At 36.1% G+C, this 15982-nt stretch overlaps 1 protein-coding gene across 1 annotated transcript; it reads right to left on the reverse strand.

Annotated features, from left to right (window-relative positions):
• LOC111989522 (putative transcription elongation factor SPT5 homolog 1) lies at positions 1–12778 on the reverse strand. The gene is given in 23 exon segments (XM_065774552.1): positions 1–324; positions 612–712; positions 1148–1186; positions 1189–1290; positions 1398–1515; positions 1615–1669; positions 2461–2539; positions 2711–2805; positions 2875–2935; positions 3017–3184; positions 3303–3396; positions 3615–3758; positions 3838–3990; positions 4068–4116; positions 4214–4311; positions 4403–4558; positions 4709–5066; positions 5171–5241; positions 7507–7590; positions 7667–7825; positions 7956–8102; positions 8270–8508; positions 12260–12778. Coding segments are annotated over 23 exon segments (3180 nt in total). The 5' UTR covers positions 12624–12778; the 3' UTR covers positions 1–78.
• Between the last annotated feature and the right edge of the window lie 3204 nt (positions 12779–15982).

The raw sequence follows: 15982 nt of genomic DNA on the forward strand, positions 1-15982 counted from the left end.
AATCCCTCAAAACCTTTTTTCCATAACTAACAATGATATATATATATAATACACATTTTCTTCTTATTGCCATGTCAATCATGGTTGTGCTAGCTTTGCCAAAAGAACCAAGTCTAAAATCTTAACGTCAAGAGTGTCGTCCACCTTTACAATTCCGTCACTGCCATCCACACCAATCAACTTACCAGTGGCACCACGTAGCACACCAGCCATGATTTTAATCTTGTCATTTTTCCTTGGTACAACCACATCCATTTCATTAGGAAGAACTGTTATGGTTTCACCATTGCCACTTGACCCAAGAACAATCCTACAAGAGCCATCCTGGAAGATATGGAACAAAAGCATTGTTAACACATATTATTACCCCATTCACACTAACAAATTTCAACTTTTTGGCAGTGTAGATCAGCAAAATAAATGAAAAAATGGTAAACGTTTTTGGGGTGACCATCCATTTAACATGTTAAAAAGATTTAGATATATCTCCACAGTTTTTGTTGCAACGCTCAGTCCCAAGTATGCCCAACTTCTCTTGCAGGGATTTCATATCATAATTAAATACAAAAAAGGCTGGGAAAGACTTAATATAAGAATTTAACCAGACATACCGGAAGCACCTCCCGGACAATTCCTACAACAGAATCCTCTCCTGACCTGCGTACATTTACCAATATGTCTGGCATGAAATATGGCCCTTCATTGTCCCCGCCTGCAAATCAGATGAATAGTTAAATTGATATTCACAAAAACAAAACTCTATCTTCAAATATTTTGAAGATCAATGGCCAAAAATAGCAGAGGGTTGGGGAGCTTGCACCCAACTCCAAGTAGTTAGACTTGGGCTGTTTCTAAAGAACTTTCATCTATTTATTTTCTTGAGAAGAAAATAAATATTTATCAGAAAACAGAGATAGTCAAGTACACAGCATGTGGACAGGAAAGTCCCAAAAGAGTTACAATTGGAAATTAAACATCCAAAAAATCAAGAGAAGAGAAAAACAGGATATTGCTAAAAGCTGTTGTCCAGTCATACGATAAAATTTTAAAAAAAGAATACTTAAGCAATATGAGAAAATGTTCTGACTATTGAACCATCAGTATGACTCTAAGGTAGCAAAGGTAAAAAGCCGAATTCAAATCGAACCTATGACAGGAGACATGGCATCCAGACCACCAGTTCCCGTGTCATTGGCTGCCCTCCGGGAGTGCCAGGAAGATAGGAAGCTGAATTTGGAGTCATTGGCTGTCCACCAGGAGTTGATGGCAAGTAAGGGCTAGGAGCATTGGCTGCAACAGGGACATAAATTGAGTTACTCTCATGCAAGATTAGAGCACATCAAACATTAAAAAAATGTGTTCATGTGTCCAGGTGTTTAAAAAATGTAAATCAGTACCATAGGCAGAACTGCTATCCCTTGGTGTTCCAGCTTCACTATAATTGCCACCAGGAGTACTGGCCCAACCAGAACCAGGAGTTGGCGCTTCATATGTACGTGAAGGAGGACTTCCTGGCTGGAGGAAGGGAAAAAAAAATACAGTTGCATCGAATGTGAAAGAACAAAAAACAAAAATATTCCCAACCCGTCAGACTGAATATGCAAGATTCCTGACCTGATACTGTGGACTGGTTCCCCAAGAGCCAGGGTTTCCATCTTCCCAATTATCCCTAAATTTTCAGCAATAAAATTTCAAAAATATCAGCCATCAGTCACAATGCACACAGTATTCTCTAGAGCATCCTAATATAATTAGATAAAAGGAAGCTTCCAACAAAAGGAAAAAAGAGCGGAAAAAGGAGACAGACTAGGAAGAGAGAGACATAACAGCAGCATTTATTAAATGAGTCACTTATAACTAGGGAAGTACAAGTTTATATGCTTTGCTAGGTAGTTTCGAATATCTAACCATAAAAACTTAAAACACACTCATGTTAATTCTCCATGCTTATGGTTTTTTTTTTTTAAATAAGAATTCTCCATGCTCATGCCAATCTGAAACTTTCACTCTCAAAATGAAAACATAGATTCAAATCTCTTTCAAACCCAAGACTACCAAAATGTCATCTTCGATTATCAAGACTGTTCTTGGATGTTGGCATTATCCCTCGACTCTCCAAAACAAAGAAGCAAAAAAACTATTCACATCTATAATCCAGTTCTGAACACAGGAAAGCATTACACACAGTTTATAAACATCGCAGAGTACACATGTACCAATTAAAAATTTAGAAGCTATTTATCAATAATGTGAGTGTTTGTGTGTAAGCTTTGAAAGCAAGGAAACTTAAAAGTCCTCTACTAAAAAAAGGAGTCCCAATTCACTAATGCCAGCATGCTTATCCAACCACAAAAACAACCAAGTCAATTTCATATGCAAATCTTTCTTCACCCATAACAAGAAAAAACAGGGGATGGGGAGATGGGGAATGAAAGGAATATAGCCAAACTTTATGACAACCTTGGCGGACTCATTGGCGTATAAGGATTCCATGCTCGATCACGCATAGGTGTCCTCATGCCATCATGAATGGGTGTTGCTGCAGAAATAGACACAAAAATTAAATAAATAAATAAGAAGATATATTTTCATGACCAAAAAGGGGGAAAGTTTCAAATAGCAAACACTAAATTTAATTGTATTTTAAAAGTTGAGTTGTTTAAGTTGCCCTTATTTCTGGAACAGAAACCAAAAGATTGAAAGAACAAACCTCCAGGATCTCTCATAGGAGTCATATACGGATGTAATGGAGTTCGAGAAGGATGCATGGGAGTCTCACTCCCACTGCCATAGCGAGGAGCATCACTGGTATAAAAAAATACACATAGTCAAATTTTATATATTTTTTAAACAAATTAGAAGAGTCAAAAGAACATTAGATATTTACCGATATGGGTAGAAACAACCACATTATCAGAAATAAAATTGCGGTCAACTGCACATACAACAAAAGTTATAAGCCACATTGAAATAATGGTAACCAAGGAAGCACTTCCCCCAGATAAAGTAAACTTGCCTGTGACAACCTTCATCTGTGACTCCAATTCAACCCGAACTAATGAGCCTTTAACTTCTACTACACGCCCACGGTAGCCTTTGAAAGGACCCTGGCGGACTTTTACTGTTGTACCAACCAAACCATCATGGCCTCCTCTTCCACCTCTATGGCTATGCCTTCCCCCAGCTAAACCATATAGAACTAGAGGTTAACAACAAATTCTTTCTGATACAAGAATTAACTTTAAGAAAGCCTAGTGGCATCATATGTACAAAAGAGGAGGCCTTGAAGAACAGAAACATACAGTCCATTGGATGACCTCCTCGAGAAAATCTCTTTGGGGATTGAGGAATACGAGGTGGAGTTCTGAGATTAGCAAATCTTGAGTATGAATCACCCTAATAATTGACACAAAAGCAGCAAGGAAGCTCATTAATGAGTACAAATAACAAAACACGCATGCTGAAAAGAAAGATGGAGATAGCAAACAGCCTAAAAATAGATACAGAACTAATATATAAGAAAACTCAACAATAAGTACTAAAAACAAGGTGCACATCTATCAATAAAAACATATAAAACATTGAATTTCAAAATAAGAGAGCAAATTACTCACATTTCTATCACCATTGCCACGTGATCCTCCCACAATAACACAACAATGGGCTTTAGCACATATAAAGCCTGCATGCTCAAGGTGATGGCGATCATAGATGAACAAGATTCCTCTGTGTATATGTTCCACAGGGCCTTGTTTCCCCTAACATGAAAAAAACAGTGATGAGACAAGGATTACAAACCCTTCTAAAAAGACAAAGAAGCTAGAAATAGGGTCTCACTTTGCAGGGACCCTCAATAATCCTCACAACGTCTTTTGCAGCTACAGTATTCTTATACCGATCTTGCACACTGTTTTTCTTATCAATCTTGCATTTAATCTCTCTTAACTTAACAAGAGCAACCTCAGGTCTGTCAGGAACTCCCTTGAGAACCTAAATAAGAAAGTCAAACACATGAGTATCTACAGAACAGGGTGCTGAACATTGAACACTCTAGCAAGATCACCAACCTGAAATGCTTCACTTTCTACACGAATAATTACACCAAAACTCATATTACTGCACCAAAACAAGTTTAAAAAAATTTGAGCCCCTGTATATTACCATTAAATAAATAAAAAATTAAGTAATTCCTGAACAGATAGGAACATCTTACTCCAGAAGCACTAGATCATGAAGCTCGTAGTCCCCAATTCTTGTGACACCAGAAGTTACCTCAGAGCTTTCTACAACATCATCAGCAAACACACGTATCTGAAGATAACAGATACTTCTATTATTTCAGCTAATCATGAAGTCTACAACATTGCTCCCATGCCACATCAAGATTAGAATTATCACTTACATGTTCCTTTGTTGTATCAGATAATATTATGAGGACATGCTGCTCAACCTTAACAACCATACCAGTTGCACCTTCCTGTGTACCAGAGACAACCTTCACATGATTCCCAGGTTCAAAGTACTTGCAAAGCTCTTTTTCATTTACAGCAAGAGTTTTCTGCAAAAAATACCATCCATTACATGGTCAAGTAATTACTAATAAACAGAATAAAAAGTTGGCAGGTACATTAGGTAAAACCATAAAAGCGTAAAACCACTTTGAGCAGCCAACCTAAGAAGAATTCGTTGCAGTACAATCATTTCTTACCGGAAGGCCCTTCATTTCTGGTCTGATGTGAACATTCTCTTCCTCAACTTTCTCAACCCATCCCTTCAAGTTTTTGAGATCTCCCTTGATAACAATAACTGCATCACCCTTCACAAAATGCCCTTTCTTTCTATTTGCAAATAAAGTCGACAAACTAGCCATATCGCTCTCTCCATTCTCACCAGGTTTCCGAAATTTTTCAAGTTCATCAAAAGTAGGTTTTATATTTTGAGAGCTAATTGATTTCATGGATACTGTTTTATACAAAAAACCATCTTTAAACATCATGCCACCAATGTTCTCAAAATAATCTCCGGTCATTGGATCTCGTCTGCGCTCTACACGAATATGGAGTTCTCTGAGAATATAGAGCACAAGATATTATGAGGCTGGAAACTGAGACATCATACCATGCATACATAATGTAGAAACTACATTGCAACAGAAACATATAATCAGTACCTAGCCTCATCAATGTTCATAAAACGTGGAGGAGGAACAAATGCCTTCTTCTTCACAACTTCTCTGCCCTCCTGCATCATGAATTAATTAAATTAGTGATTACCAGGATATACCAAAAACTCAATACAATTCAATTCCTTTAAAATGATTGAATAATTAATTAATAGAAGGTTGATACTTGCACACACTTTTTTATAGGTTACTTGCACGCATGCACACACAACTTATCAAATGGCAAATCAAATTAAAAGGCAGGAAATGAATTACCAATTTGCTTGCAAGAGCCTGTAAGTCTATCCTTGGAATTAATTTTACTGTAACTCTTTGCCTCACATTATCTACATCCACCACCTATGGAAATGAGAGATTGAAGATCAGATAAGAAATTTTGAGAAAAGCATTATCAAATAAAAGGTAATATACGTACCTTTGCAAGATCCCCTTTATATGTCCCAATCTTCATTCTGACCCAAGTATCCCTAGAGAGATCAATTGCTTTGCTTTCAACTGAAAGAACATCAGTCATTTCTCTAATAGGGACCAGCATTACTTTCTGAGAAAATATATTGCGCAAACCTTTGCAAGCCTGAAGTGTAAAGAAATATCAAATCAGATCTCAATGATTAAACTAAATATGTATAATCAATTACAGCATAATTCCATTCGTATTCTCACACAATTCAACACAAATTATGCTTACATCAAGCAGAAATTACCTCCTTAACATGGGCTTCTTTGTCTGCTTCAATATATATATAGTTTTTGAGATGGTCAAGGGCAACAGCAGACCTGATTTGCAATTCAGGTCCTTTATCAATGGACTTTTGCATCAGGCAAACAACTGCTTCTCGTTCTCGACCAATCTGATGTATAAGAGTACAGTAATTTAATAAGCATTTTAACTTATCAAAAAAAAAAAAAGCATTTTATGCCACAAAACAAAAGCAGAATATACCCCAAAAAAAAAAAATAGTACAAATTAAAGGCAAATCATTTACTCATGGAAACACAACAGGAATAATAATCATACCGCACATTTCACCATCCACAGCTTTGGATCCCTAACAGATGGCAAAAGAGCTTGTTGATCTACATCTGTGGTCTCCTCATCATACTCTGCATGGCTAGACCTTGCATATCTAGCCTGGATCCTCCTCTCAAGAGCTTCAACATCTTCTTGCTCATCTTCCCGCGGCAGCAGTGGGCGACGATGAATTCTTCTACCATCATCATCATCAGGCAGATCCGCACCACCATTATCAATGAAGTCTGCATGTTCAAGTTGTTCATTTACCAGCAGTACAAATAAAATGCAGGTGGATCAGTTCAATAAGATGCAGTAGTTTTAGCCAATATAAAAGTCATACAGAGCAAGGAATGATCTTAAGCATATCATTTTCAAGCACAAAGAAGGTGGCAGGGCAGTGAAGGAACAAACAGAACTGGGCAACCAAGACATCTAAACTCAAGCACATAATGTAAAAACTCCAGTCACTACAAGTCGTTTCAGATCATGCAAATTAATGCAGGATAATTCACAATACAGCAATCAGTGAGTAGAATGAGGGCTTACTGACAATTCATTCAAGCATGACTGCAAATTTTGTAGTAGTTGAGGGGATACAAATTTTAATTCAATGGACTAAGTTTAAGTGTAGTTCAAGTAGACAAACATTAATCGCAAAGATTTAAAATGATAAAGAGGATGAAGAAACCCAAACGGATAAAAAGAAGGCAGAATAGGGGGGCGGGGGAGGAGTAGTTCACTGCTATACTAGTGCAGACCCCATACATTGTTATTTTCTCTTTTTAAATTTAACTCGTCATAGAAACAGGAATTCAACAAGACCGCTATTTCAAGAAGGCAAATCATAACTAAAAATAACCTATCAAACATAATATCAAAATAAAGCAAATAAAGGACCAATAGACATTTCTTACACACAAAATGTTTCTTCCAAAAAATGAGCCCACAAGCCAAGTTTAACATTAATATTTTTTTTTCAAAGATACAATAGGATTTGAACATATGGCATCCGTTCCATGATGACTACTCTTTATTATTCGGCCAAGACACCAATTGGTTTTTTGTATAAAGCAATATTCATACCCAAGTAGCGTATGCAACAATAAGAGATTTTACTAATTGAGCTAACTAAAACCCACAAACAGTATTTAACATTAGAAGTAACATCTTTGTTTGGAACAAAATATGGCTACAGCACATTGAGAACAAATNGTTGATACTTGCACACACTTTTTTATAGGTTACTTGCACGCATGCACACACAACTTATCAAATGGCAAATCAAATTAAAAGGCAGGAAATGAATTACCAATTTGCTTGCAAGAGCCTGTAAGTCTATCCTTGGAATTAATTTTACTGTAACTCTTTGCCTCACATTATCTACATCCACCACCTATGGAAATGAGAGATTGAAGATCAGATAAGAAATTTTGAGAAAAGCATTATCAAATAAAAGGTAATATACGTACCTTTGCAAGATCCCCTTTATATGTCCCAATCTTCATTCTGACCCAAGTATCCCTAGAGAGATCAATTGCTTTGCTTTCAACTGAAAGAACATCAGTCATTTCTCTAATAGGGACCAGCATTACTTTCTGAGAAAATATATTGCGCAAACCTTTGCAAGCCTGAAGTGTAAAGAAATATCAAATCAGATCTCAATGATTAAACTAAATATGTATAATCAATTACAGCATAATTCCATTCGTATTCTCACACAATTCAACACAAATTATGCTTACATCAAGCAGAAATTACCTCCTTAACATGGGCTTCTTTGTCTGCTTCAATATATATATAGTTTTTGAGATGGTCAAGGGCAACAGCAGACCTGATTTGCAATTCAGGTCCTTTATCAATGGACTTTTGCATCAGGCAAACAACTGCTTCTCGTTCTCGACCAATCTGATGTATAAGAGTACAGTAATTTAATAAGCATTTTAACTTATCAAAAAAAAAAAAAGCATTTTATGCCACAAAACAAAAGCAGAATATACCCCAAAAAAAAAAAATAGTACAAATTAAAGGCAAATCATTTACTCATGGAAACACAACAGGAATAATAATCATACCGCACATTTCACCATCCACAGCTTTGGATCCCTAACAGATGGCAAAAGAGCTTGTTGATCTACATCTGTGGTCTCCTCATCATACTCTGCATGGCTAGACCTTGCATATCTAGCCTGGATCCTCCTCTCAAGAGCTTCAACATCTTCTTGCTCATCTTCCCGCGGCAGCAGTGGGCGACGATGAATTCTTCTACCATCATCATCATCAGGCAGATCCGCACCACCATTATCAATGAAGTCTGCATGTTCAAGTTGTTCATTTACCAGCAGTACAAATAAAATGCAGGTGGATCAGTTCAATAAGATGCAGTAGTTTTAGCCAATATAAAAGTCATACAGAGCAAGGAATGATCTTAAGCATATCATTTTCAAGCACAAAGAAGGTGGCAGGGCAGTGAAGGAACAAACAGAACTGGGCAACCAAGACATCTAAACTCAAGCACATAATGTAAAAACTCCAGTCACTACAAGTCGTTTCAGATCATGCAAATTAATGCAGGATAATTCACAATACAGCAATCAGTGAGTAGAATGAGGGCTTACTGACAATTCATTCAAGCATGACTGCAAATTTTGTAGTAGTTGAGGGGATACAAATTTTAATTCAATGGACTAAGTTTAAGTGTAGTTCAAGTAGACAAACATTAATCGCAAAGATTTAAAATGATAAAGAGGATGAAGAAACCCAAACGGATAAAAAGAAGGCAGAATAGGGGGGCGGGGGAGGAGTAGTTCACTGCTATACTAGTGCAGACCCCATACATTGTTATTTTCTCTTTTTAAATTTAACTCGTCATAGAAACAGGAATTCAACAAGACCGCTATTTCAAGAAGGCAAATCATAACTAAAAATAACCTATCAAACATAATATCAAAATAAAGCAAATAAAGGACCAATAGACATTTCTTACACACAAAATGTTTCCTTCCAAAAAATGAGGCCCACAAGCCAAGTTTAACATTAATATTTTTTTTTCAAAGATACAATAGGATTTGAACATATGGCATCCGTTCCATGATGACTACTCTTTATTATTCGGCCAAGACACCAATTGGTTTTTTGTATAAAGCAATATTCATACCCAAGTAGCGTATGCAACAATAAGAGATTTTACTAATTGAGCTAACTAAAACCCACAAACAGTATTTAACATTAGAAGTAACATCTTTGTTTGGAACAAAATATGGCTACAGCACATTGAGAACAAATCAAGTAACCAAGTCAGTCAGGTAAACTAATGATTAGGCAATAACAAGCCCTACGGAATGGGTATCAATTGTCGTCAGAAAAATTTTGGGAAAATTCACTGAAAATCAACTTTACTTTTATCCATCAAAAATTCAAACATGCTGATCTTGAACTGATAAAAAAATTTCTAGGTTATTGAACCAAAAGACAGCCAAAATATCATAAATTGAGTATTACAGATTCAGTCATCAAATTAGGCTTTTTGAAAAACCTTTTATGATCATAGGCTGTTCGTAAAACCTTATATTGACAAAAAAGACAGCCTTAGTAAGTTGAATTTAAAACAGCAAGAAAGAAGTAGGCGATGACTCTGAGGGCTTGTAAAAGGGTTTTGTAGGTGTTAGTTGAAGGAATTAGGATAAGTAATCACGGGAAATTCTGGCAACAAGCAAAAGGTTTCTAAACTTGGTTTAGGTGGGTACTACAGCCAAGATCCTTTGAAATAGAAAACAACCCATCTTTTTCAACAGGACCAAGAAGAGAGATCGCATGCAACATCACCTCCATCTCCATCATGGTTTTGTTAATCAAACTTCCATGAGTCATCTTCTAATAGGCCTCCTATTTGGATGAGTTCCTTACTTTCAGAGCCATACTTCCAAAAAAACAGCTTCATGGAAACAGAATTCAACAAGCAAGAATCATGAAGGATCTTAGCTGTGATATCGGCGTAGGACAGCCCTAACACCTTGAGTTTCACAGCTTTCTTCCATAAGAAAAAGATCAGTTATGATTGAACGGCTTTTCAAAGGGTTTTAAAGGTCTGAGATTTCAAGAATATGAAATAAGGTGCTGCATTTTCTAACAGAAGAAATTCATGTTTTTCAAGTGCATTTGATGGGTTTATTCTTACCAAAATGAAAACTACCTTATAAATCATATAACTTATACATCAACCAAAGGAAAAAGGACTAAAAGAAAAATGCTTCACTCTTAACAACACAAACCTCAAAACCAACCTGACTGATTCATGTGAACCCACCCGTTAAAGCTACAAATTTCTAGGACCAAAAATTACATAAAAAACAACAACTGCACCCTCTTTTCCAAGCCCGCATTGTACATTCAAACAGGAAAAATAACTGTAAATTATTAACCTGTGAATGCCAAAAATACAATCATCACTTCCTATAATGGTGGAAGCACCTTGATCAATAATCTCCAACTTGCTCTCAAAGGTTCAATACTTGGGACCTAAAACATCTGTCTAACTTCAATAATCATGCAATGTAAATGCAATTACATTACAAATAAGTCTGTCACTTTTTGTTTCCAATTCTCTCATGCAATTACAGTACATCTATTCTTATGAAAGAGTTCCGAAGACTTCAGAACATCACTGTAAAGGACCACCACATAGGCATCTTCATGTAAATACAAAGCCATGCATAAATCTGTCATTGCGCATATGCACACATATATTTTGTGTTCTTTACATTGGGATGATCCAAATGCAGCATAATGCAAAGAACATTTTAGGTATCAGAACTAATACCAAAACAATGAAGGGAAGGTTCAAAATTAAAATATGGTCAATCTCACAACTCAATTACAACCTCCAGAAAGTAAGTCACCACAATTTTACTTAAATTTAAGCAACCCATAGTAATTGATTGGCATACCACACATTTAAAAGCAATAATAGTATACATTTTATATACATATATATATACACACATATTATTGGAAAGTTACACATTTAGATAAATTTTGGTTACCTATAGGACCAACTGTTATAGGCTGGCCCCATTAATGTTCACTGAGCATTTTACTTGTCACCAGTTTTGAGGCCATTAGAGAAATTTGGAGACACCACCCATAATCAATCATTACTGGATAGGAATTCAAAAAAGTACCATTCCAAACTTTCACTTCAAACTGTGTTGATGGTTTCTGTATCTCATAATGGCCAACATTAAGGTGACCATTTCTTGTGACCAACATCCCTTAAGAACACAACTACCATGTTTCTTTAAGTACAATCTAACAAATAATTCAAATAAACCCATGAAAAAGATTTGAGAGCATCATTCCAGCCCATGTCCACAAACACACACCCCTCATCTTACAGGTAAAAAAAAATTGCTCTTTTGCTCAAATGTCTAAGAATCCATCTAAGATAGACAATGAACTCATGACAGTCTTTGAACTTTTCAAGAGATTTAAGCCGTTGAGACTTTTTGCACCTTCAGTGGGTGTTTTGGTATTCTTTCTTGTAATTGTGTGATTTTCTGCTTCTTTTACATGAATTATAAAGATGTGGCTAAAGGGTTTCTATTTCCAGACCAAGAGAGGTTCACAAGGGTGCAGATTAAAGGGTCCAGTGAGTACCAAAGAGGTATCAGTCCAGAGACTGCAACATGCCCAGGTTCTTATTAGAATATTACTTATTCGTTGCTTTTATCACTTTTTGGTTGCTGAGAAAATGAGGGAAAATGGAAAAACAAAAATTTCCATTCCTAACTCAACAGAGAATCCAATGCAAGCTCACAATTCCAACAAAACCAAATCAAAGCAATTAGAAACCCTAGAAATTCTCAATCCAGATTCCCCGACCCCCAAATCAATTAACTAATAAATTTTGCAATGCCGTTGTATTTGTCGAAATAAATCCATAAACTCCCAATCCCCAATTGCACAAAACCCTAAAAGCGAACTCAAAGCAACCAACATGAATTCAACCACAACCAAATCAAATCAACTTAGAAACCCTAAAAAAGGAGAAACGAAACGAAACGTACCATCCTCGCCTTCCTCCTCTTCCTCTTCGTCATCAGAATCGACCTGCGCCTCGAGGTCGAAGAACTCTTGGCCACTCTTCTTGGTCTTTTTCCTCTTGTCCCTGCCCCCACCGCCCCCGCCGCCGCCGCCGCCGCCGCCACCATAATCCTCATCGCTATCTTCATACTCCTCGTCGTCCTCCTCGGCGACATCGTCTATGTACGCCGATCTCTGGCGCTTCCTACTCGATCCGCGTCTATCTTCCTCCTCCTCCTCTTCCTCCTCATCTTCATCGTAGAGCTGCCCTGGCTCATCCTCCTCAAAATACCCTTCCTCCTCGGGCTCCAGGTCATCGTCATCCTCGTCTCCGCCGCGACGGGGCATATCTCTCTCGCTCTCTCTTTCTCTCTGATTGACCCTCTTGCTCTCGCTTTCGAGTGGAACCCTAGGCAATGAGGTTAAAACGGGTGAATGAGTTTGCCAGAGAGTGAGTTTTTTGGTCTGTAAACAAAATGAAGAAATGCAAGGATGGGATAAGGACGATTCGGGAATATATAGGGATCATGGGGTATTCTTGGTATTTCACTGCTTTTCCCGACCGACTTTCAGTTTGATCCTACATAAATTGGGTTCGGCAGGCTTACAACCCAGTAGGACTTGGGATTTGATGGTAATTTCATTTATTTAAAAAAAAAAAAAAAAAAAAAGATATTAAGGCAAAATTAACACTATCTATGTTACACTTCCTTCATAAATTACTATTTTTATAAAATAGTTTAAGAGGTAAGAATAAAATAAGTCATAGTTTAAGAAGTAAAGTGTGTATTTTTATAGTTTAGTAAGTATAAAAGGGTCATAGTTAGGGCTATCCAAACCACTCGGAGACCCACCCGAGGAATCTTAGCCAATCGCGTGCCCGACTTGACTACTCTAATAGTCAGCGGTGAGGCTCTTCCTCTAGAAACCGACTCTGGCAAGTCGGTTTCAGTTCTCTTCCCCCAAAACTCAAAAATCTTGAACCGATTGACTTAATAAACATTTTCCAATGAAAATTTCTAGATCCAGCAAGATCTCAACCACTTCTGGCAAGATCTCATTAGATCTAGTGAGATTTCGATCAAATCTAACAATATCTCAACGAATCTGATGACATTTATGTTGAATCTGGTGAATCTCACTGATTCCACCATTTTCTCATCATTTCTCAGATCTTCGACTCCAACCAACCCACCCACCACCCTTTGGAGGTTTGATCCACATGACCTGATCATCCTCTCGGTCGGCAATGAGTTAAAGGTTGTTCTACCCAATCAGGTCGAGTCGGATGCGGGTTAAGTCCAAATCTGATCTGACCCGACCTATGGACAACCCTACTCATAGTCTAGGGGGGAAAGTGTAATTTTTCCTGGATATTTATGACATTTTCCAAACATCTCCATACTTTATTTTAAAATAAAAAATATCTCTATATTATTATTTTAAATCTTTAAATATCTTAGATATTGTTGTTGTGGGTGGCAATGAGGATCAAAAGAATCCAACACAATGAAAATCTTAAATTCAATGAAAAAGTCACAATTACAAAAATGCCTGAAGGTTAAAAATTACAATCTCGAAAAAAAGTCTCTCTTGTTTTTTAACTCTCATACCTCTCTTCTCTACGCTCTAGAAAACCTCCTCGACTCTCTTCTTGACATTGGTATTGATAAGAGAAATAGGGGTGGACACTTAAGAACAAATGAACATGGGTGAATGTCTCCGTCAAATCACCCATCATCCTCATCAATCCTAATGGGTGGGTTCATTTAATGCAAAGGTGACATATAGTTTTGCTTTACTGACATTCTCCTTCTCCTCTTTACTCTGCTTAGCCTCATTTTTTATCCTCTACCATTTCAGGTCCTTCCAAAACCCATCCAAGGGACTCTAAGGCACAATGTACAGTGGTCCCCTAAATCCCAAGGGAGATGAAAATGTGATTAGGATCCCATTCAGGCCCAAAGGGTTGGCTTTGTTGGCCCATAATCCCCGAGCTCATTTTGATTCATGATAGTTTATATTGCACAATTGTAATTAACCAAATTAACCATTCTGATTTACTAGACTATTTTATTATAAAAATTCATTTTTTCAATTAAAATTTATTAAAACTCATCTTGAATTATAATTCAAGAAAATTATTTTCTTACATTTGTTTTTTAAATGAAAAATATAAAATGTACTTGGTTAAAAAGAAATTACTAAATAGCAATTTACAACTTTAAACTTTGAGGTAATTTTGATTTTATCTCCTAAAATTTCAAAATTTGGATATGTACCTCTAATGACATATATTGTTTAATGCATAAAACATTTGAAGTCAAGGATTCAACCCCCTCCCCATTGTAATTATCAAATTAAAAAAAAACACACACACACACACGTGCGCGCACAAAAGGTTCAAGATATATATTTTCCTTGTTAGATATGGTTATTGTATAAACTAGACTCATCATATGACGTTTTATTCCGAGAAAAAAAAAAAAAAAAAAAAAAAATTTTAGGTTTAGTGAAATAATGTTTAAAATTGAAATTGAGATAGTGTCCTAATTTTTAGGATTTTGATAAAAGTTTGAACGCCTACAACTTAGGAACTCTTATAAAAATAGTAAATTACTATTTTAACCAGTTTGTGTTTTCAAATTTTAAAATTATCCAACTAAAGAGATAGGGATATTTTAAAGAGTTTAAAAATTTGTGTGAGGATATTTTAGTATGCAAAATGATGAAACTCAAACATGAAATCATGTTATTAATAGTATAGAGTATAGATGATGTTCTAATGTGTATTTTGCCCCAAATCTCATAGTGGGCTTGCTCACAATGTAGCCCATCGAGTCTCCTACTATATGTCTTGGGGACTTCAGCCTTTTTTCTCCATCCTTCTTTGAACTTTTGTTGAGGATGCCAACGGGCTAATTCCCTAAGTCTTTATCCTTCAAAAACAAAAAAAATCATTATTTACCAAATAATAATAATACTAAACAAGGGAATCTCATGCACTGTACATAAAATAAAAGGAGCAGTACTTTTTATTATTTTATTCTCTTGAGAAGTGCTATGTGCACAGTATTTTTACAATACTTTCACAACAAAGTATAGGTGGTTAGTTGTTATTGGTTTTAATTTGATCATATACTAGAATTACTTTTTTGCCCCACCAATAACAACCTGTAACAACTTGCCACATAGAATTTGTTGTGAACATGACATTTATCTATTATTTTATTTCTTTTTGAGTGACCGCTGACTTTGACCCAAGAGTGAGCAAAAAAATATTTGAACTGGTAGTCTTTTGTTAGTCCCAGAAATATGAACTCCTCTGAAAGTGGAAAATGTGAAAATTATATGTAGACTATTTCTCAACAAATAAGACTATAAGAGAGACAAAGATGACATGCATAAAGACTTGGAGTTTATTTCCATTTGTCACCAAACCGTAAAATATAGATTAACCATTAATGTATTTTTTGTAATACTAATTCAATGTAATCACCATTACAATACACCACTTCACAAAAAGAATAAAAAACATATTGTTGATACTTATTTTGGAAAACTCTGATAGCAGGAAGAAGCCCAACAATATGGACAGAAAAGAGTTAGTAAATTAAGAGAAAAATCATTAAGCCCAAATGACAAGAATGATAGATCATAAGCCCATAAAATGATAAATAGGCCTCGAAGGAAGCAAGTGGGCCTAA

Source organism: Quercus suber, unplaced genomic scaffold (genome assembly GCF_002906115.3).
Source record: "Quercus suber isolate HL8 unplaced genomic scaffold, Cork oak 2.0 scaffold_94, whole genome shotgun sequence".
NCBI classification, from domain to species: domain Eukaryota; kingdom Viridiplantae; phylum Streptophyta; class Magnoliopsida; order Fagales; family Fagaceae; genus Quercus; species Quercus suber.